This window comes from Solea solea, chromosome 7 (assembly GCF_958295425.1).
Source record: "Solea solea chromosome 7, fSolSol10.1, whole genome shotgun sequence".
In the NCBI taxonomy this organism is placed as follows: domain Eukaryota; kingdom Metazoa; phylum Chordata; class Actinopteri; order Pleuronectiformes; family Soleidae; genus Solea; species Solea solea.
In genome coordinates this window covers 28,965,848-28,988,331 of record NC_081140.1, presented here as the reverse complement: position 1 = coordinate 28,988,331, position 22,484 = coordinate 28,965,848, and the positions used below count along the sequence as shown (strand labels likewise).

Below are 22,484 nucleotides of genomic sequence, written 5' to 3'. Positions count from 1 at the left end.
TGTATTAATTATTAATGAAGCCTTATTCATAACAGTGTTTCCCAAACATTCTATATGGTGACCAACTTTTTACAGATGACAAACTATTGTGACCCAAATTTTAATATAAATCGTGAGAAGAGCAAATTTGTAGAAACATGTAACGAGTAATTCACTAATTCATTGCTGTTAATGTGATGTTTGGTAAATGAATTAAAACTTAATTTATATGCACGTTAGTTCAAACATGAACACAAAAAAAAAAAATCAGCAAATCTGGACCCAAAAAAAATCTCCTGTGACCCATTTCTGGGTCCCGACCCAGTGTTTGTGAACCACTGTTCTATAACATAGACTACTTTTGTTGTTTTTGATCTTTGTGGTGCAATAAAACAACAAGTGTGTGATGTTTACCTGCAGGTAGAGATACTGCAGGTTTCTGAGGCCTTGAAAGATGTTGTTAGGGAGTGAACTGAGTCCACATCGGTACAGGTGAAGAGCGTTGAGGCGACTCAGGCCGTGGAACGTGTCCTCAGCCAGCGAGCGCAGGTGTCGGTTGTCTCCCAGATCCAGCTCCTCCAGCAGCGTGAAGCCGTGGAACGTGGAGGGCTCGATGTAAGTGATGTTGTTGGAGTAGATCCACAAGGTGACCGTGTTGGAGCTGAAGTGACCCCGCAGTAAGCGGTGGATCTTGTTGTTCTGTAAGAAGATGCGCTCGCTGTCGGGGGGGATGCCTTCGGGGATGGACAGGAAGTTGTGGGCCTGGCAGGAGACAGTGCTGGGCGCGGTGTAGCAGGTGCAGTGGCGAGGGCAGGACCAGGACAACTCCAGACCACAGAGGACCAGCAGGAACTCCAGCCCACAGCCTAAAGTCAACAAAAGAGACAACAAATAATTAAGTATAGTTGAATAAAAGTTAGATTTAGAGCTGACTGATGCAGTTTATTCTTCATGAAAAGTCTGATTAAGGCCAGAGCACGAATGCTAAGGGCCGAAACGGCTCCTGGCACGACTTTGCACGAGGAACCTATTGTTTTCCCTCAGATTATCACATGAATTAAAGCTTGAAATATCGCGAATATGCGATATTGGCATAGTGCCCGGACCCGTGTGTTGCTCAAGCTCTCCCTAAGGTGAAAACAGAGCCAAAATTTAGCTTCACCAAATTTGCTGAAACTTGGTAGGAAGATGCTATAGACCAAGACGAACAAAAAAGTCAATCCGAACCATGGCCTCAAAACAACAGGAAGTCGGCCATTATGAATTTTGGCGTCCATTTTGGCGATTTTAAATGACTGAACTCCTCTGAGCGAGTTTATCGTACTAAAAAAACGTGTACTCGACACATCAAAGGCACAAAGGTGTCAAAAGGTTTTGCAGATACAAAAATGGCGTGGCCACGCCAACCATTGGCCTTTTGGCGAATTTCGACCATTCGCCACGAAACAGGAAGTGCCGTATAACTTTTGGAACACATCTACGGACACAAACTTGACCCAGTAACTAATGGAAGTGAAGACTGTTAAGAGTGACATCAGGGAACTGCTGCACTCTCGTGAGGGTGAGGGCCTTTCATGACTGCACACAGTCCCTGTGATTCTTTTAATATTTGAAACACTTGTGTGAGGATTTTGGAAATGTTCCTGATGTTTGCTCTGTGCAAAAGTCTCTCTAGTTTTGTTGTTTTCATGTCAAACTCTGGATCTTTGGATCGGAGCTGGTGTGATAAAGAGCCAAAAAATAACAGAAATGCAAGTATTTCTTCCTGTAGACTTTCTTTTACTTTGCACTACCTCTTTAATGTTTTTTTTCTAAAATGCTCTGGCTCCGCAGTCCAGTGAGAACTCCACTGTCGAAGCTCTTTATCAAATTAAAGTCACACATTCACAGCACGTCAGGAAACGAATCAATCCAAGATGGATCGAGTCACAAATGTAATTCTTCATCTGGTTATGATTGATTTTCCTTTTATCGAGGACGCGATTTCTCATCATTCGTCCACTTTGCGCTCTGTTGTCTCAAAGCGGAGACGGCGTCTTTCTCGTCCGCTCGACTCGTGGTTCCGTTCCGCCTTTTCCCCCCAATATCCCGCCACCTCAGAGAGCTGCATTATTAAGAGTCCGATCCCTTATCTAAGTCCACCGGTGCGACTCTGCCGAGCGCAGCTGCCGCCATCAGTCAGGCTTGCTTGTTCAATGGGCCGTGGAATGCTTATTTAAAGTTGTAGTACGTAAGCTGCTCTGATCTGGTGACACGATTCCCTCTCAGAGACGTGAGATGTGACTTATCCACGGACTCATCTGTAAAATGAGCACATCTCTCTCTCTCTCACATTCAAAGCTCCATGTGACAACTCCTGGATGTCTCCCGCAGCAGCGAGACCTGATTCAGCGCCGCTAATCGATACGCCTCTGTTGCCTTTGAACTTGCCCTCTAATCCTCCGTCTTTTTATGCCGCAAATCCAGGAGCCGCAGATTTACCTTCCACCCGGAGACGGACGTACTTATCTGAACGTATTTTCTTCTTCTAAGCCGCGGCGCTCAGTGTCTGACTCCGCTGACCTTTAACAGTAATTCTGTGTCTGGTCGCAGAGCCGCGTGTCACCTGAGCAGGCGTGTGCTCGGGCCACGGAGCTAATCCTGTTTGTTAAACCCTGCCACCGGGCAACAATGGAAATTGATGCGTCCTCGTGAACCAGAACTGTGTTTGCTAAATGAGGTGATTATTCACGGTTGAAGACTTGAGGTGCTGAATGTTTTACTGCAGGGGGAAAATGTCCTCAAGCTGAGGTCTAGAACTACATAATTCATTCATTTTCTACCACTTTATCCTCCACATGAGGGTCACGGGGAACGCTGGAGCCGATCCCAGCCGACATGAGGCCAAAGGCTTGGTCACACCCTGGACAGTTCATCAGTTCATCACATGTCAGAACAACCATTTACTCTCACATTCAAACCCACGGATCCATTTATAGTCAACAAACACACACACACAAGTCCAATATACTGCACATCAAATTATGTATAATGAAATCATATTTTTGAGTGGATGTGTTATAAAAATGTTCTTTTCTGTTAGGTGAACAATCATGAAAGGGGAGGAGTCTGAGGCTTTTCACAGATATGATTGGCTGAGTGTTGTCACATGATCATTTACAGATCATTTACGTGTCACCTTTATCGCTGTAAAGGCTGGAAAAGCTGCTCCGTCAAAATGTGTCAGTTATCAACGATTTATGGAATCAAGTCTGGGTCTGGATTGGACTACATCTAGGTCCGGATCTGAACCGTATTTTGGAATTATAAGTAGATTTTGGCACTTTAAGTACATTAAAAGTAGATTTTGGCACTTTAAGTAGATTAAAAGTAGATTTTGGCACTTTAAGTAGATTAAAAGTAGATTTTGGAACTTTAAGTAGATTAAAAGTAGATTTTGGAACTTTAAGTAGATTTTGGTGTTATAAGTAGGATTTTTAGGTCTTTAACTTTGATCTACAGCTGGACATTGTTGCCTTTGACGTCGCGCTCATGACTCTTCAGTGACGACACTCTCTGACCAATCAGTGACCTTCAGTCGGTTGACGTCACATTTTAGTATGGACTCAGCTGAACCTCGTCAGAGCAGGAACTAAAACAAACACCAGGTTCTGTCACTGATGGAGAAGCAAAAGAACATCGAGTAGCATCGAGCTGACTGGTGCTAGTATAATAGAAAAACACCATTAGAATCACCAGTTCAATCTGAAGCCTGTTAAGGGAACTGTTGGACAGTAAAGTGATAAACAATCCAGAGACTCTTCGCTCTATTTTCCATTATCGTGTATGAAGTATGGCACCTCGACTGACCCGCGTAAACGGGTGAAAGTGTTTTTTACTTATCATATAAATAAACAAGACGAGACACAGTCAATTTTCCCGACACTCTTTGCATTAAGCGGCAGCCACCTGAACGCAGCTTTCTTTGTAATTGAATTTGGTATCGACACGTTTTTTTATTAGACTATGAGAGAAAATTTAATCTGTCTTTTGCTTTTTCATTTCTGCTGAGATGAAATGATACCTGCTCCAATCACCTGCACTCGCAGGAATTCATCCAGGAGATTGTGTTATTCATAAAACTGAGCTTCCTCTCACTAGAAAATGATATTTTTCAAGGCCTTAAACTGTCTCCATTAACTCCTCACTTCATGCATGTCTTTAATAGAATTAGGGATCGGATTCCTAACGGTGACATTATCAGGGAAAGATACACGGGGAGAGCGAGGACACGAGAATGTAGATGCTGCTCAGATAGTGAGACAATTTGAATTTGTGATCTGCTCATCAGCGTCTCAGACACATAAGGACACGTCTCCGCTCGCTCTGCTCAGGACAAAGCAACGATTCTTTACTCTGATAAAACTAATGTTTTCACAGAATACTCTTGACTCAACATCCAGTTCTAGTTTTTTGAATTTGTCATAGCTACAAAACAACACTATACACAATATCTTTTCTGCTTTTTTTACCTGTGTAGATAATTGTTGTTTTTGTTTTCATTGTCTAATTTTGGCTCAGCATTCAGGTCAGTTTTGCTGTGGCTCACATTTCAATGACGTCATCACCCTCTTTACTGTCTCTGTTAAATCTTCCAGGTCAAACCTCCTGTGAAACGTCAGACTGAGGGAGGAAATATGAGTTTTTTTTGGAGCAAACGCACTGAGCAAAGAAAACAACAATTCCCATGATGCAACACTGCCTCCTGACATCTTCAAACAACGTCTTTTGTTGTTGTTTTGATTCAGTGACATCTTGTGGCAGAAGAGCAGCATGGGTTACCAGACCACCAGTGCAATTACCAAACCTAATCTAATTTTATTTCACTAGTTTTCTAATGAAAGTGACCGACGTCTTCATGATTTATTTGCAAAAACAAATGGGTTGAGAGAAACTCCTGAACATGTTGATATCATATCCTTGTGCATTTGCAAGTGGTTATGTGCAAATCCTGGTCCTGCGTATCACGTAGACTACACCACAAAACCTAACTCTGACATCTTATCCACACAGAAACAAACCTTTCCCTACACGCTCTTTTCTAAACACAGCATTGTTTGATAGGAATGTCTTCAGACACACGGAACCACCCAAAACGACTCTAAATGCTGTCGTACATAGGCCAGGCCTGTATGTGGCGCTGCCGCGCTGCTGCAGAAAACACCAAACATGGAGAAGAAGACACGGAACATGTGCTCCCAACACAAGACGACACAAATGGGAGGTGCTGAAGACAAGAGCAAGAGGTGAGGCTATAGCATTAATAATTTGTGTAACTTTTTGTGGATTCAGAGTAAAATATCGCCAACGTCTTTGTTACCAGTGACCAAAACTACATTTGTAAACTTCATCCTTCCTCCATCCTCATCCTGTTTGCATTTCCTGCAATAGAGTGACTCTGGAGACAAATATGTACCCTTTTCATTGTTTCCAGCTACATTGAAGACTTTTTAACTCCATCAAATAGGTTCTGTTATCATCAGCGAAGGTTTGATCCACTTTTACCAACTTCCTTTCTACAGTTTTTAACAGATCAATGTGAATTGCTTTTGATGGGTAGGTGATCACCCTTTGCGTGAAATGTGCTCCCATTCAAATTTGGTAAGAATGTACCCACTGATGGATGTTACAATACATGTACAATTTTCAAGAAATCCCACTTTTTTAACGGTCAAAACTGTAAAAAACCAAAACAAAAATATCTCTGTCAAAACTCAACGGATTTTAATAAAATTTGGTGTTTATGTGCAGAAGCAGACAATCTATCAGACTTCCTCTGGATTTTGGTGTCAGTTTGTAATGTATTATGGTTCAGTCCCATTGGATAAGTCCAGATGGGTATATCTCAGCAACATCTTAACAGAGGATGAATTTTGTCATGTTTATGTAAAATGGTAATATATATATAAGCAGGTAAAGATTTATACATGTCCAGAAATGTAAATATTTCAGTGGCTGGTTTGTAAAGCCTTGGTGGAGGTCTGTGCTCTCTGACTCATCTTATGTTCTGTCTTTTACAGATGGTACAACAACAACATGTTCTTCCAGTGGAGACTTAAATCCCCGGACAGCTCACTGATCCCGGCAACCGCACGTGCACGTCACCAAACATGTCCGGTAAGACATAGTCCCGCACCCAGCACACACTGGGATTGCACGGGTGAGACCACGTCTGCGTGACAAGCATGAAAACCCCCAATGACGCTTGTTTACGCCACTTTGAATAGAGAGATTGGTTTTCAGCACAAAGGAAGAAATAAGTATTGTGTGAAATCGCTGTCCTTAAATGAAATGTAGGAAAATTAATGTGTGTCATAAGCACATTATGCTTTCACACAATGAGCCATTCAGCTCAAATTGCCTCATAAAAATAGCTTTGGACACGACAGTGCTCATACGTATGCCAATGGTGCCTACTGGAATTTGGCAGGATGAAGGAAGAGGCTCTGTAAGAGAGATAATGGCTTTTTGGAAAGGAAAAGGTGCATCTATTTCTGTCAGGAATCTGGACCGTGTTTTAAGACTCTAACAAGTGTTTCGCCTCCAAATGGCTCCCTGTGCAGCTTTACATCACCTGCTTTTCTTACTTTCCTGCTTACGGATGACACATGCTACACTGCAAAAACAGCCCCACTAGAAACAGGCCAAATATTCTTAAATTGATTTAAATCTTATTGTTTTTAGAAGAATCTGCCAATGGGGTATAAGTACATTTTGCTTGGCGAGAACTTACAGCTAGGTAAATCTGCAGCCACTTTGAGACTTTAATGTTCTTTGAAGTGAAGAAAAACATAATTATAATTATTTCCCTGTTTTCAGAAATACAGTCTGTCAGTAGGATAAGCACATTTTTATTTGCTGGAATTCTTAAAACTAGCTTGTAAATCTATCCAATTTAAAACTGTGATATGCCTTAAAATAAGGGAAAACAGGCCAACATTTAACAGAGTTAATATTTTCTTAATGTTTTACTATTTTTTTCAAGTGCAAAACATGCCTGTCCTTTTAGGCAAAAAATAAGAACCATTTCCCCTAAATCAAGGTTTATTTTTTTGTTCTTGAAAATTTTTTGCAATGTAATATCTTATAAGGAAAGAGATAGATACATTTTCTTAAAATTAGAATTATTTTTGTGTAAAACAAAAGAAAAATTGTTTTTTTACTTTCTTGGAAATAATTTTTTACAGTGGACTAATTTTCTAAGAAATTATGCTTTTTTAACTTTCTTGTAGCGTACTATCGTTTCAGGACAACGTTGGACATTTCTTCTCAAAATGTTCTTATTCTTCTTGTGCTTGCCAAGGTTATTTTTCTTTTTAGGCACAAAATAAGAACAATATCTCCCAAACCAAGGCGTATTAAACTTTCTTGAAAAACAATTTTTGCAGTGAAGCTCTTTACAGTGAGAGCCACGTTTGACTCCAGGACCCCGTCTTTGCCAAAATGTCTTTTGCTTTGTGGGACGTTGAAAGAAAATGGATAAATAGATGAATAAAACAGAATGGTGCAGGTCCCTGGGTGGACAATGAGAAGTGACTGGGTAGAATATCAATGAACACATAGTTCACTGTAGATTTGCCCTCATGAATAACACATCTCTGCTAATAGGAGGGAAAGAGCTGTGCGACTCTGACCATCATTACTCTGGACAAACTCAATTTCCTGTGTCTCTACAAAGACCCTGAGAACCCCCCCGCTGCTTTGACTGCGCGCTCACACAGTGTTTACAGTCATGTTCACGCACACACTGGTTAATCATGGTCAACTCTGCTGAACTTTCAGATTTCCATTTATATTGTAATGTTGCAGTAAATGTTAGAGAAGATTAAAGTGACGGTGCCGTGTCTTTGTATCTGACGTGCTTGGTAATGTCACCGCAAACACACAAGTGTTTTCTATTTTCTCCCCAGTTAAATCTTTTTTTTGTGACATTTTTAAAGATTTTAACCATAATTCGACAATAACCTTTTAATTTGTTTGAAATATGTCATTTAAAATGAAAAGGGGAACTAAAAAAGGTCTAAAGTGGTGTGTGTTACGTGATTCACCTCGTTTCTCTCCTCCTTCACTCTGTCATCACTCTATCTATCTATCACTCTATCTATCTATCTATCTATCTATCTATCTAGTCTCCACTGACTCTTAACTTAATTAACTGATCAGTTTAACCTTTATTAAAGATCTGTGAAACATAACTCAAACGTTTTTCTATACAATTACATTCAATTAGGCTAAAGCTAAATGACAGATGGACAGAGAGCAACACATGGATTTTTATTTTATTTATTAATTTTTTTTTTTTTTTTTTACATACACACACACTTGAGTTTCTGTTTATATAAGATTTAATTTCACAGTGAACTGAGCAATGTTTCCAACAGCTTCTGACATTTCCCGTCCACGGGTCAATGACTGCATATTTATTTTAATTAGCAATTTTGGCAGAAGAGCTGAAATGCAAGTATTTGTTCCTATAGAATAAATAAGCAGAAAATTCATCCACACGCTCTGTTTCTCACAATGTGTGCAGAGATGTTTGCGACTTGTTAAGATCGCTGATTACTTGTTATTATTTTCTGACTGAACGACGCTGCCGGCAGCAACATTTCAGCCCCGGCCATATTTGTTGACTGAATGCAGACTGTAATAGATATTGTCTCCATTGCCATTCAACCGTCTGCTGCAGGCAATATTGCCTCATAAGGTTCCCTGACTATTCTTCTGCTGAATGAAAAGAAAATGAGGGAGAACAATAACGGTGCCGATGTCTCTGAGAAATGCAGCAGCAGAGAAATATTTCAGAAATATGTCACTTTGCTGTGATTTTCATTCTGCTGCAGATGGAAACTGCACCAGCTTTGTTTACAAACAGTCTGTGTGTGTCTGTGTGTGTGTGTGTGTGTGGTCCTGACATTCTATCAAACCTCACAATGGCTGTTAATGGGTTTAAGACTTAGAATTAAATGTAAGTTATGATTAGTTTAAGGTTAGAATGTTGTGCAAGAATGTGTGCGTGTATGTTCTTGTATTTGTGGCTCTGTGAGGACCAAGAATTGGATAAACCATGTGGAGTGAAGACATTTTGGGAAAGTGGGGACAATGCTTTTTGGGAGTTAAGACCTGGTTTAAGGGTTAGGGGTTAGGCATTTAGGTTTGATAGTTAAGGTTAAGGTTTGCACAATGTATAATGTACATGAGGGTCCTCACTTTGAATGCTGCGCAAACGTGTGTTTGTGGGTTCTTGTGTGTATCTTTGTAAGGACCGAAAACATATGAACTGTCTGGTCCTTAAGACCTGGTTTAAGGGTTTTGGGTTGGGCATTTAATCATGATGGTTAAGGTTAGGGTAAGGGGCTAGGGAACGAGTGTCCTCAGTAATAATGCTGAGTGTGAATGTGTGTGTACACCACAGGAAGTGAGAACAATCCTTATAATGGCTGTTTATGGGTTAAGACTTAGTTTTAGGTTTAGGTTAAGGGTTAGGCTCAGATTGCACAAACATAAACACAAGAATGTGTGTGTTTCTTCGTCCCTGTATGTGTGTGTTTGTTAGGACCAACAACCCATATTTACCAGAAGCATTGAGGACATTTTGGTTGGTCCTCACGTTCTATCAAACCTTAAAATGACTGTTAAGACTTCGTTTCTTAGAGTTAGACTTAGGTTTGGATTTAGATTTGGAGAAGAAGCTAACGTTAGGGTTAAAATGCTGTCCAGGAATGTGGGTGTTCTTGTGTGTGTATCTTTGTGAGGACCTAAAAAACGTGTCTGGTCCTCACAAATTGAAAGGGCTTTCAGAAGTGTAAAGATCTGGTTTTAGATGAGGCATTATGTCTGTGAGTGTCCTCAGTAAGAAAGTTGTGTGTGTGTGTGTGTGAGAGAGTGTGTGTGTGTGAGAGTGAGAGAGTGTGTGTGTGTGTGTGTGTGTGTGTGTGTGTGTGTGTGTGGTGTATCTCCACAGCATCACAGTGAACACAGAATAGCATGAAGGTGTAAAGAGGAAAAGAGCTGCAGGCACGAGTTCTGCCTCTAAATGTAAGAAAGTGGAATTAGCATCTACTAGATATCCATTAAATCTCTTAATTAAAATGTAGGAATTAAACATTTGTGGATGGTTGAGTGGCTCCGCCTCTGCGCCTGCAGCTTCTCAACATCACCGCTCATCCACCTGCACACACACCCACCCACACTCACTCTCTCTTCTTCTTCATCTATATTCTGCTCGTGCTCCGTATGGTGCAGCTTGTTTGGAGGAGTTATTTTTAGTTGCGACCTGAGAAATGCCGCCGTCACTCCCATCATCTCTGTGCCTCTCTCATGTTTGACTTCCCTCTTTGCTTTGCTTAATGCGCTGGTGTGTGTGTGTGTGTGTGTGTGTGTGTGTGTTGGAAAAGCACTTGAAGCCATTTAGTGCAGTTTAAAGTGTCAACATGTTTTTGTTTCCTCTCATCCTCTCACCATCGCATGTTTCTCTTGTGTCCATTTCAAAATCTGACAAACAGATGAAGAGAAACCACAAATGTTAAACAAAGATAAAGTTGCATTTGGCCAAAATAAATCATTTTTATCAAGACAAATGATGAAAAATCTGATGAAAAACCTGGAGATTCTCAAAATGACTCAGTTTAATGATTCCTTTGTTATTTGGAGCAAAGAAACCAGACAAATTCACATTTTAGAAGCTGAAAAATCACAGAAACTGGTTTAAATTATTAAGAAAATACTAAAACCGATGAATCAATTATCACATGAGTTCACACTCAATGAAATAATCCAGTAATTTACCTGTTATTTCTTACTATGCAGTGTGAATGTGCTTTATAAATCATGAAAGATATACATAAGTATTATGCCAAGTAAACATAACATTAAAAGAACTGTTTTAAAACTTTAACTGTTCTGTACAGTTTTTTGTTTTTAACGTAAAGAATAATGAAAACAGGTCGTATATTTTTTCCTTACTTCTCAACAGAAATCAGGAAACAGCATAGCTCAATTCTTCATTTTTATATTATTATTGAATTTAATAAACATTTGCTGCCAAAACAACAGACCCTGTGGTCCTTTTCTCATTTTATTTTATTTTGTATAACTGATGTTGGTGCAAAATGAAAATTCTGAAAAACGACATAAAAACTAAGTTTTGTATCAAGTTAACGTCATGGATCACGGATTCTCATGACTTTTCTCAACGTGTTTTAATTCCTTATATCGATTTACGAGCAAATCATTTGTATGTCTCCCATTATTTTTTTTTCATTTTGTGGTTGGGGAAACCGCTAATATTACGTTTTATAATCCCATGACATACAGAGGAATCAAAAATTAGACAATTATGAGCCAAAATGAATTGTTAAAAGCTAAATGTTAAACAAAACAGAAAAAATAGACAGTATCCAGTCCACATTATTATAAAGTATTTACATTCAAATAAATCCATTGGCAGCCACAGACCTCACATTTGTTTCCCTGCTCTTACATTTCTTCTTCTTTTTCAGCTAATTACATTAACACTTTGATTAACGGCGGCTGAAGAAAAGGCAACACAAACCATAGGAAGCAGACGCCGACTGTTAATTAATGAATACGTTTTTAAATCGGTTAAATACTTCACGCCAATTATCCGACAAACACCTAATCATCAACATCCCCACACACACTGTACATTCACAATTACACAATCAGCGCCGTGTGACCTGATTTATTTGCAGCGTGTGACAACGAGATAAGAGATGAGAGCAGTGAACATGCACTCACACACACACACACACAATAATCTTTAATCTAAACCTCATTCTAAACCAAAAACTATAAGTCCTCGACCACAAACAGCTCTTTTAAGGTTTAACACTTTGCCACTTGTTTTGTTGGTCCTCACAAAGATGTGCGTACACACACATACACGTTTACTAGGCTAATGGGGACCGTCATTCTACACCAACCAACAGTGGACTTCTGTTTCTGGTCATTGTTAAACAATAAAAATGACAGAAAAGGTCCTTAAGAGGTAACAAAATACAAGAACACACACACACACTCTCTCACACACATGCACACGCACACACACACACACACACACACACACAGAAGCGCTTGCCAAATCACTGTAGTTGGGGGTAACACTATCAACGCCACCAGCTAAATTATCATGACAGCACAAAAGCCACGATGATTCAAAAATATTGCTCTCTCTCTCTCCCCCTCCCTCTCTCCCTCTCTCCCTCTCTCTCTCTCTCTAAACTAATGGCTCTGCCAAACCTATATAAATCACCCGCAGTGTATCCATATGTAATTCATATACTGTAGTTTCATCTCGGCGAGAGCATCTGTAATGCAGTTCCTGTCGTTGGAGAGGCTAATAATTGACTTTCATGGTCGATAGTCTGTGGCTCGAACGTAGACTCAGCATTACAGTGGATGCAGTTTTTGACTTTTAACAGTGAAACCGAGGGAAGTAGCAGCCAGCCACTAGGGGGCGACACAACTGGTTAAAAAAAAAGAAATGAAATGAGCTTCTCTAATGATTTCTAACATCAGTCAACATTCTCCTGAGGAGTTAATGGTCTCAAACACTAGTTTCAGCTCTTCTTCAATTGGACATCATCAAAGTTGGTGCTGCACAAGGTCAAGGTCAAGATTGTTTATATTGCACATTTAAAGCAAACCCCTGTGCCCCAGAGTACTTTACTTGCTTAAATAGCTAGAGAAACATAAACAAGTGACCCTTATAAAGTCACTTGTCAAGTTTGAAGACTATAGGACGGAAAGATATAGAGATTTTTCCATTTAGAGGTAAATAAAGTACAGTACATACAGTACGAGTGGACACCAGTGTGATTGACAGCTGGGATCATTCAATAGGAGCCTGGTGACAGGTGATGTCTATATTTTGAGTTGGGAAAACTGACATGGCACGGTCAAATCTTAAAGTTTCAGTCTCTTAGTTTGCACACAGATATGTTGTTCTTATCTTATCTTTTTCTCTTAACTTATTGACCTCCTGCTTCGATGCTGATTGTTCTCAATCACTCAACCAACCAAGGGGCCCAAAAGGGCTCAATATATACAACTAAAAACAATAAAACCAGAATTAATCATACATGAAAAAAGGGGCAGAGGAAACATTGTCTCACCAGTCTGCAAATGAATGTGGTGGAACATACAAAAGTCATCAGCCACATGTGTATATACGTATAAGGTATAAGTTCAGTCAGAACTTATAAGACCATAATTAAGTTTTTCTTGCATCATGTACACCAGTGGTCTAAGTAATATGGAGGTTTACGACCAGGATTATCTTATTGATACAGGATCTCAGGGCGTAGTTTGGTGAATAGCGGTTGTAGGTTGGTGATCAGAGGATTGCACTGCTGCTTTTTCATTGTCGGCCTGTAATGTACAGCGCTCACTGGATCACTTTGCAGTGTGAGTGTGAGGGGATGAGGATCAGCACCTCTAAACCAGAGGCCACGGTTCTCTGTAGGAAACGGATGGATTGCCTGCACCAGTTGGGGAATGAGTTGTTTTTGCACCAAACCAATTAGTCATCGTGAACTTGACCTCTGCAATTAACACCATTAGTGAACACACACACACACACACACACACACGCAAGCCGGGCAGCAATTATCTGAGATTGCCTTGCTCAGGAGCACCCCAGCCCTTGGCCCTTCTCAGGATTGAACTGGCGACCTTGCGGTAATAAACCCTATTCCTTTCCTCTTGGTCATGGGCTGCCTCGAGAGGAGGAGTTTAAGTATCTCGGGGTCTTGTACACGAGTAAGGGAACAATGGAGTGTGAGATTGGCTGGAGGGTCAGCGCAGTGCTGCGTTCACTCCACCAAATTGTTGTGACAAAAAGGGAGCGGAGCCTAAAGGCAAAGCTCTCGATCTACCGCTCGATCCACGTTCCTACCCTCACCTATGGTCATGATTGAAAGAAGTACAACTCGAAATGGGGTTTCTCAGAAGGGCGGCTAGGTTAGAAGCTCAGTCATCCAGGAGGGACTCAGAGTAGAGGCCCTGTTGTGGTTGTTCTGGCATCTGGTAAGGATGGCACCTGGGCACCACCCTCGGAAGATGTTCCTGGCACGTCCAACTGGGATGAAACCTCGAGGCAGACCAAGGACTAGGTGGAGAGATTAGTGTTTATCTCCTCGCTGGCCTGGGAGAACCTGGAGATCCCAAAGTCATAATTGGACGATGTGGCCAGAGAAAGCGAAGTCTGGGCCCCCCTGCTCAAGCTTCTACCCCCGCAATTCATATAAGCGGTTGACGATGGATGGATGGATGATACATATCAACATTGTTTTATTTAACAAAACTTGCACTCGGGGGAATTTGCTGGTCATTTTGGCAGTGAAGGAGCACACTGACACCCCGGATGTAAACAGTGAGTGCGTATTTAGCAGCTACAGGCTGGACACTTGTCAGTGTCCATGACTCGTCCAGCCTCTGTCTCCTGCTCAATCATGCGTTTGTGTGTGTGTCAGTGACAGCGAGGGACGCTGCCAATCACGGTGAGTCTCTGTCACAGTAACAGCTGACTGGAGGTGGTGATGCTGTGTGACAGCGATCAGATCCACACGCAGACAGGAAAAAAAGCACGAGGAATCAAACCTCCTGGTGAGAAATACACTCGTATACTGCTGGAGAGTCCAGACAAGGAGGAGGGAGACATGAGATAATTGCACTCTCTTGGCGAAACACATCTATAGCTCTGGTGCCGTCGTTACTCCATGAACCAAATGACCTGGATACACGGCGTGTGTCAGCGAGCATCTGTCTTATGAAGAATCTGAGGAAGCAGCTGCTGTTGCTGCTGCTGCTGCTGCTCATGCTCGTGAACTGAGGCTGCAGAGTTGCTGCTCACATGTTTCTGCTGCAGAGGCAGAACAAAGTGGTGAAATTTCCCCAAAGGAGTTGAAATAGTAATGCAGTGTTTACAATAACCAGTGCAGAGCTGCAGCCAGGAGTGGAAAATACTGTATTTTAGACTCACACAAAATGTTTACATTTTGATCCACTGGATCCAGAAGAACTTTCTGGATCTGTATATAGATATTACCATTTTACATAAACATGACAGAACTCATCCTGATCTGTTGAGATGTTGCTGAGATAAACACATCTGAAGTGAACAAGCCTGGTATAAGGTGTGTGGACTGGCCATCCTGTTCCAGGGTTCCCAAACCTTGGTTGACATCAAATTCAAGGCCTTTCCAGGAACAATTTCCTCAAATTGAAGGACAGAATGTGCTGACACAGCTGAAGATGGGAGGACAACTTGTAAGAGCTTGGCTTCGTCCATGATGGCGTCCACTTTGATTGATTTGCAGCATGTGCTCTGCATCTGGACCAGTGATTGTCCTCAGCATCTTGGTCAAAGTCAGTCGTTGAGTTTGTCCTGCGTAGGCCTCGTCTACGTACATCAAGCAACGCAGGGCGTGAAACAGTAGGTGGCATCGTAACAAACCAGTGAGGCATTTACCTTTCAATGACCCATGTCTATTTAGAGTGTTTTTTTTCTCAAATTCACAACCTTTCAAGAATTTCAAGGACCTGTGGGAACCCTGGGTTCTCAATAGGGAATAGACCGTGAAGTGTGCATTTTCCTGTCATGTCAATTTGAATTCTGTCAGAGCATCGGTCTTTGTTTAACGACATGAAAGTGCCACTTAAAATTTAAAAATGATTCTTCTCTGGCTTCAGAACATGCAACTTTCCTTCAGATGAATGATTTAGCGGTAACTATCGGCTCAGAGCAGAGCTGCATATCTACTATGAGGTGGACTTTTCCACTACACTGGTCACCACCTCCATGTTTCTCTGAGCTGAAGCTCCCTCACCTTCTACTGCTGCTGCTGCCTCCTCACATTCAAGCCTCACACGACCTAGATTCTCCTGATCAATTATTCATAGCAGGTGAGTGTTTGCTGCTACGTGTATGTAAAAGTACACACACACACACACACATATGAAGTCTAAGTGTGTGTGTGTTCTTGTATTTGCTACGTCTTCAGGACTTTTTCTGTCACAAACACTGACCATGGAGACCAAAACCTGGTCCTAATGAGGCAGAACCTCAAGATTTGAATAGTGGTTAGTTTATGGTTAAGGCTATTGTTAGGGATTAACTGGTTATGGTTAAGGTTAGTGATAAGGCTTTTTTTAGTCTGTCCAAACAAATGGAAGTCAATGGAAAGCTGCACAGATGTGTATATGTGTTCATTCTTGAAAATTAATTAATAATTAATTCAGAAGAACATCAACATTTCTTTTCAGGAAAAATGATCTCATGTTAAAACAAACAAAGCCATTTTTACCCAGACAATTATCAAATAAATTCAGAAAAACAGCCATTTCAGGGAATATATACAGTATAAAAACTGGGCTGCATGATGATCAAATTGAGCCCATTAATTTGTTTTCCAGGAAAAATTATGTAATTATTTAACAAAAATAGAGCCAAGTGAATGCAATAAGGGACTTGGAAGAATAATATAAAGTACTTTTGTAAGATTTGGCACATTTATTTACTGATACTGAAGTAAAAGTGACGAGTCATCAGCGTATAAACTGCACGCTTCTTTGCAGTCGGGGCTGTATCGTGTGTTTGTTTTGAGCGAGGAAAGAAAAATTAGGAACCCGAACGTCAAACAGCAGAAACAGGAGGTGGACAACCTTGATCTGAAGAGAGTCATCTCTTTTCATTAAGTCCCCATTTTCAGACCCTGAGACCTCCAGCTATGATCCTGGTGTAATGTTAATTCATTAATATCCAGGCTCTCTATCACCTCGAAGGCCTCGACACCAACAAACAGCCTCACTGTCTCACTATGCTCACACTGAGCCGAGAATTCACTTCTTATCAAATCAAATTTATTCCCAGTTGGTTTCCACTTGTTTTTTCCCCCCCGTTTTTCTTCATTTTCTCTGTCTCCGGTTTCATAAAGTCCAGCTTCTGCTGAAGATGAAAACTTATCATCATTTCATTCACTCAACCCTCAGCAGAGTATTCCAGTCACCCTTGAGTCCCTGCTTTGTCTCCATCTAGTAAACGCTCACATACTTTACTCCACCTCTTCCTGAGAGGAGTTTAGCAGCCAGCGCTGTTTCCTGAGTGTTACCTGTTACATTTGCATAAATGTATGAAGTTAATGTCTCATTCAAACTGCTGTTTCCCCTCTTTTTACGACCTGTCTCTGCCATTATTTACTGCTCTCCTCCCTCCCCTTTGCTGTTTAATTGATTCCGCGGCTCGTTCCCTCGAGCTACGAAAGCAGGAGGCTTCGCTGGATGAAACACGCTCACTGTCTCGTTGTGATTAAAGAAAAAAAAAAAGCCCGGTCTGGCCGTTGGAGATACTATAGCAGCTTATATGGGATTTAGTGAGACAGTGAAAAAGCACAAACGCCAATAACAAAGATTCACTTCAAAGCCTTTCTTCCCCGAAACCTTAAAGACATTCAACTGCCGGGCTGTCAATCAAGTAAGAACAGTTAACTGTGATTAATCACATGATTGTCCATCGTTAACGAGTGATTGATTGCACCTGTTTTAAATGTACCTTAAAGGGAAGTTTTCAATTTATATCAACATGGGAGTGGACGCAATTAATGTTATGATTATTATTATTATTATTATTATTGCTATAAAGCTCCAGTAGGTGACACCACACAACCAAGATAATGCCCCCTTTGGCAGGAAACGACGCCACATAAATGGTCTGTATGTATATAGATCTTTTTCTCTTGATGACCACTCAAAGCTGCAACTCCATGTGCCGCACATTTTCCTATCACACGTCTTTCAAACCCATTCATACGCTGACACTTAACTCGGGGTTAAGTGTCTTGCTCAAGGACATGTCGGCATGCAGGCTAGTGGAATCGAACCCAGTTGAAAGACGACTCGCTCCACCACTGAGCTCCCGTCACCGCAGGCAATCTGTCTGACGACTTCTTCAGCTGTTTTCATCAAACAGGCTAATGGGAGAGCATTTTACCGGCTCCCCACAGATCCAGAGAGACGGTGATTTACCAAGCGTTAACCAAGAAATCCATTGCTTGTTTGTTTCCAGGGTTCCCACTTCATGGTTGACATGACTTTTCAGGACCAATTCCCTCAAATTCAAGGACAGAATGTGCTGACACAGCTTTAGATGGGAGGACAACTTGTAAGAGCTCGTCCTCGTCCATGACGGCGTCCACTTTTATTGATTTGCAGCACGCTCTGCGTCTGGACAAGTGATTGTTCTCAGGATCTTGGTCCAAGTCAATCTTTGTCTTTTGTCTTTGGTGAGACAGAGATGTTGGAATTTTCATTCTCCCAGACATCATCTCGTCATTTTTCTCTCTCTTGTCTTAACTTTACTCGCTCATTGTTCTGCGTCAATGATGAGTCCACGTTTGTCCTGCGTTAGGCCTCGTCCACGTTCATCAAGCAACGCAGGACATGAAACAGTCCGTGGCGTCGTAACAAACAAGGGAGACATTGACCTAAATATCAACTTCACTTCTTTCTTGCACAAGATTCAAAAACTTTCAATGACCCATTTTAAGAATTGCAAGATTTCAAGACCCCGATAATCGCAATTTTGAACTGGTAATTTTGCCGACTTATCTAGGACACCAACAGATATTTCATTAATCTGGCTGTTTGAGCGATATCGGTAGATACGATTAATATGACAGATATGTCGCTATAAAAAAAGGCCGCTTCTGCCCCGTCATTATGTGTCGCTGTTATTATCACATCCTTATCCTAATCTTCATAATTACATGATTACTGCTCTTTTTTTCCCATCCAACCCAATTCATCTATCAATTTAGTGCATACAAACAAATTAAAATTGGAAACATAAATACAGGGCATGGATGTGTAACATTTTGGCAAATGTTTGTAAAAATAAAAACCATTAGTCTCGTCATTTTGATGAAATATTAAGTATTTAAAGTCATTAAAATGTTGATTTTGACGCCACAATAATGACTTTCTTTCTCTAATTACCTCGCCCACTCGCTGTTGTTTCATTTATCCGTGCCGTGTCAAATCACTTGATCTTTCCTCCAGACGTTTTCCTGGTGTCGGGCCGCGAGGGCGTCTGCTTTTGCCGCAGCTCTGCCATTTTCAGTTTGTGTTTTTGTTTTCCCTCCTCTGCGTCGTAAACTTGAACCCTCGGAGGCGAACCACACAAACTACTCAGCTTTCTCGGTGAGTGCTCTCCCCTCCCTCTCAGTCCGCATGCTGCAACTACCACTCACTCCTGTGTTCTGCAAATCCCCTCTCTCCTCATAAAGCTAAGTGCCTCTGCTGCAGACGCTCCACAGATAAGTGGTTTATTTTTTATTTTCCCCTCCACAGTGAAGACCTGAGACTAATTTTCATTGCACGTAATGACCCGGTCCCTTGAACTTTCTCGACAATTGACCAAAAAAAAAAGAAACCCCAAAAAAACTTCTGAACCTTCCTTTTAATATTTGCTCTGAGTCCTGAACAACGGCAGCGTTCAGATGAGCCGCTGAGAAAGAAGATGTCAGGCTCCATCTCAGTTCATGAGGCTGGATGATGAAACATGATTCCCTGCAGCCACTTTACCCCCATCTCTGCTTGCAGACGGATAACGAGAAGTAAAGTCAAGGACAGGGAGATAGAGAAGCAGAGGAGAGACAGAGAGAGACAGTGAGGGGTTTGTTTACACAAGAAAATAGTGAGAGTGGTATTTCAAAAAGATCGAGGGAGAGGCAGAAAAACGAGGAGGTGGACAGGGAGTCTGATGTCGAGCTGCAGGAGGAGAGGAATCGAGATTTAGGTAGAGAGGGAGGAAGAGGAGAAAGAGCAGTACCAGAATCTCAATGTTCTCATTCTTCTTTTGATATTTCACCGTTTAGAACCACATGCTGTCACAAGTGTGATCATTTAAACTGTGTCGACTTACACAGATTTGTTCTGATACAAGTTAGCAACATCATTAGCTATGAAACAAGTTAGCAACATCCTATGAAGCAATTTAGCAATGTTGTTAGCTGCGAAAAAAATTAGCAGTTCAATCAGCTCTGACACAAGTTAGCAATTTTGTCACCTGGAATGCTAGTTAGCAACGTCAACAGCTGTGAAACAAATTAGCAACGTTGTTAGTTAAGATGCAAGTTAGCAATGTTGTTAGCCACCAAACAAATGAGCAGTTCCATCAGCTCTGACACAAGTTAGCAATTTTGTCACCTGGAATGCTAGTTAGCAATGTCAACAGCTGTGAAACAAATTAGCAAAGTTGTCAGTTAAGTTAGCAATGTTGTTAGCCACCAAACAAATGAGCAGTTCCATCAGCTCTGAAACAAGTTTGTAATTTGTCAGCTGGAATGCTAGTTAGCAACATCATCAGCTCCCAAAGAAGTTAGCAATGTCATTAGCGATGAAACAAGTCAGCAATGTTGTCAACTATGATGAGACTTATCAATGTCATTAGCATAAATCAAGTTCATGTGAAAAGTTGCAAACATGTTGCAGATGATTCCACAGATTGATATTACATACAAGTTTAGCCTCATGTATTCACTGTGTCACTGATTCACACGTCATATTAAGACGTTCATCTTTGAACCTCTCTGACAGTATGATGATGCAGGTACAATAATCAGTGAAATCACCAGAAAAATGTGTTTAAAATGTGGAATATTATTATTATGAAGATCCAGAACAGTGTGGATTTAGTGAAAATAGATAAAGTAGGTAATGAGATTCAGCGCCGTGTCGGGTTTAAAATCCAAGTGCTCACAAAATCAAGGAAGGAGAAGAAATCTCATCAACAAGCAATCACACAGTCTGGACACAAAATGAACATTAGAGCACAGAAACTGCTACTTAACAGTGAAAAGAAAATAAACCAACTGGCAGATAATCAGTGAGAGAAACAGACACTGGCTGTGTGTGACCACAGTCCGACCATCAAGACTGGACCGAGTCCACATCACCACAAAACACGCTCGGTTCTGCCAAGAGCAAAACAGCAAAGACAGAGAGGAAGAGAGCAGCGGCTCCTGCTGCACTCCAGCCTGACCAAAGAAATGACTTGTTTACAAAAATAAAAGTGGAATTCTCTTGACACCAAAACGAAATTATTCACTACTCACTACTTATGAAAAAGTGGTATTGCCATAGAAACTGCAAAAAATGTGTCAGAACACATCACAGCCTGAGGGAAATCCAGCACAACACGAGGAAACCTGCCTCCTCATTTCTCTGCTTCTACTTCTTTTTACATTAAACCTAAATCAAAACATGTACAAACAGGAAAGTAATTTATTTATCGCCGCAATCTCATTATAATACACTTTACTGTATTCTACTCTACTCTTGTTGTTGTATCGGCATTTCAGAGAAGTACACATTGAGTACCTCTGTGTACAAGACCTTAATCTCCACAGTAAATGTGCTATGAATACTTAAACATATGGTGTGGGTTGTAAATTTTATATTGACTTATATATGAAGACCAGGAACCACAAGAACACCGCGAAGAGAGGGTGTTTTATAACGATGTTTACCCTTTGTACGCATTTAAATATCCTATATAGAAACTGAAAATGACAATACATTTTACAGCCTTCAAAGTTATGCATTTTAATATCACTTCAGACAATATATGACTGTGATTTAGCAGGATTTTCTCTTTAAAAACACTGTATTATTCACAGCAATGTACACCGTGTATTTTCCTATAGCTTCACATTCATTACATTACTGTGATGTAGCAGTACTTTCCAGTAAAATTACTGAATTTTACTCCGATAGCTGTACTGTATTTTATGTCCTTGATTATGTGTTTTAGCAACTTTACTGTAGTAATATCTAATAGTGTAGTACTGTGATTTAGCAGTATTCCCTGTATAAATACTGCATTTTACTGTAACTTTACAATAGCTGTACATATTATGTGATTTAGCAGTATTTTCGGTAGTAAACTGTAGTAAAACCTAATGGTATAGTACTGTGATTTCCTGTATAAATACTTTATTTTACTATAACTTCATTTAGCAGTATTTTCATACTGTATTGTACTGTAAATTCAAAGTAGTTTTAGCAATAGTTTCCTGTATGAATACTGTAACTGAACTGTAGTAATGTCTTATACTATTACTGTAATTTAGCAGTATTTTCCTGCATAAATATTGTATTTTTTGTAGTTTAATTGTCATTGATTATATTAAAATAAAACAATTGGTAATATTAAAAATGATTTATTGATCCTGTCGTCTGTTTACATGTGATTGAGCAGTATTTTCATACGGTATTTTTCTGTAAGTTTAAAGTAGTTACTTCATTCCGTTTGTGTCTTAAACCTGCGGCCCACAGCCCAAATGTGGCCCACAATTTTATATGGTCCCCCCAATTAATATCAACATAGAATTACTTATTTATCTCTGTTTTTTGTTATCAATGTTTGAATTTTACATATCTTTTTTTTT

At 40.5% G+C, this 22,484-nt stretch overlaps 1 protein-coding gene across 1 annotated transcript in view; it reads right to left on the bottom strand.

Moving 5' to 3' along the window:
• Positions 1–22,484, bottom strand: part of rtn4rl1b (reticulon 4 receptor-like 1b) — a 176,674-nt gene that overhangs the window by 5,622 nt on the left and 148,568 nt on the right. The window contains exon 3 of the mRNA XM_058634942.1: positions 394–845. Coding sequence (XP_058490925.1) covers positions 394–845 — 452 coding nt within the window. The remainder of the gene's footprint in view (positions 1–393; positions 846–22,484) is intronic.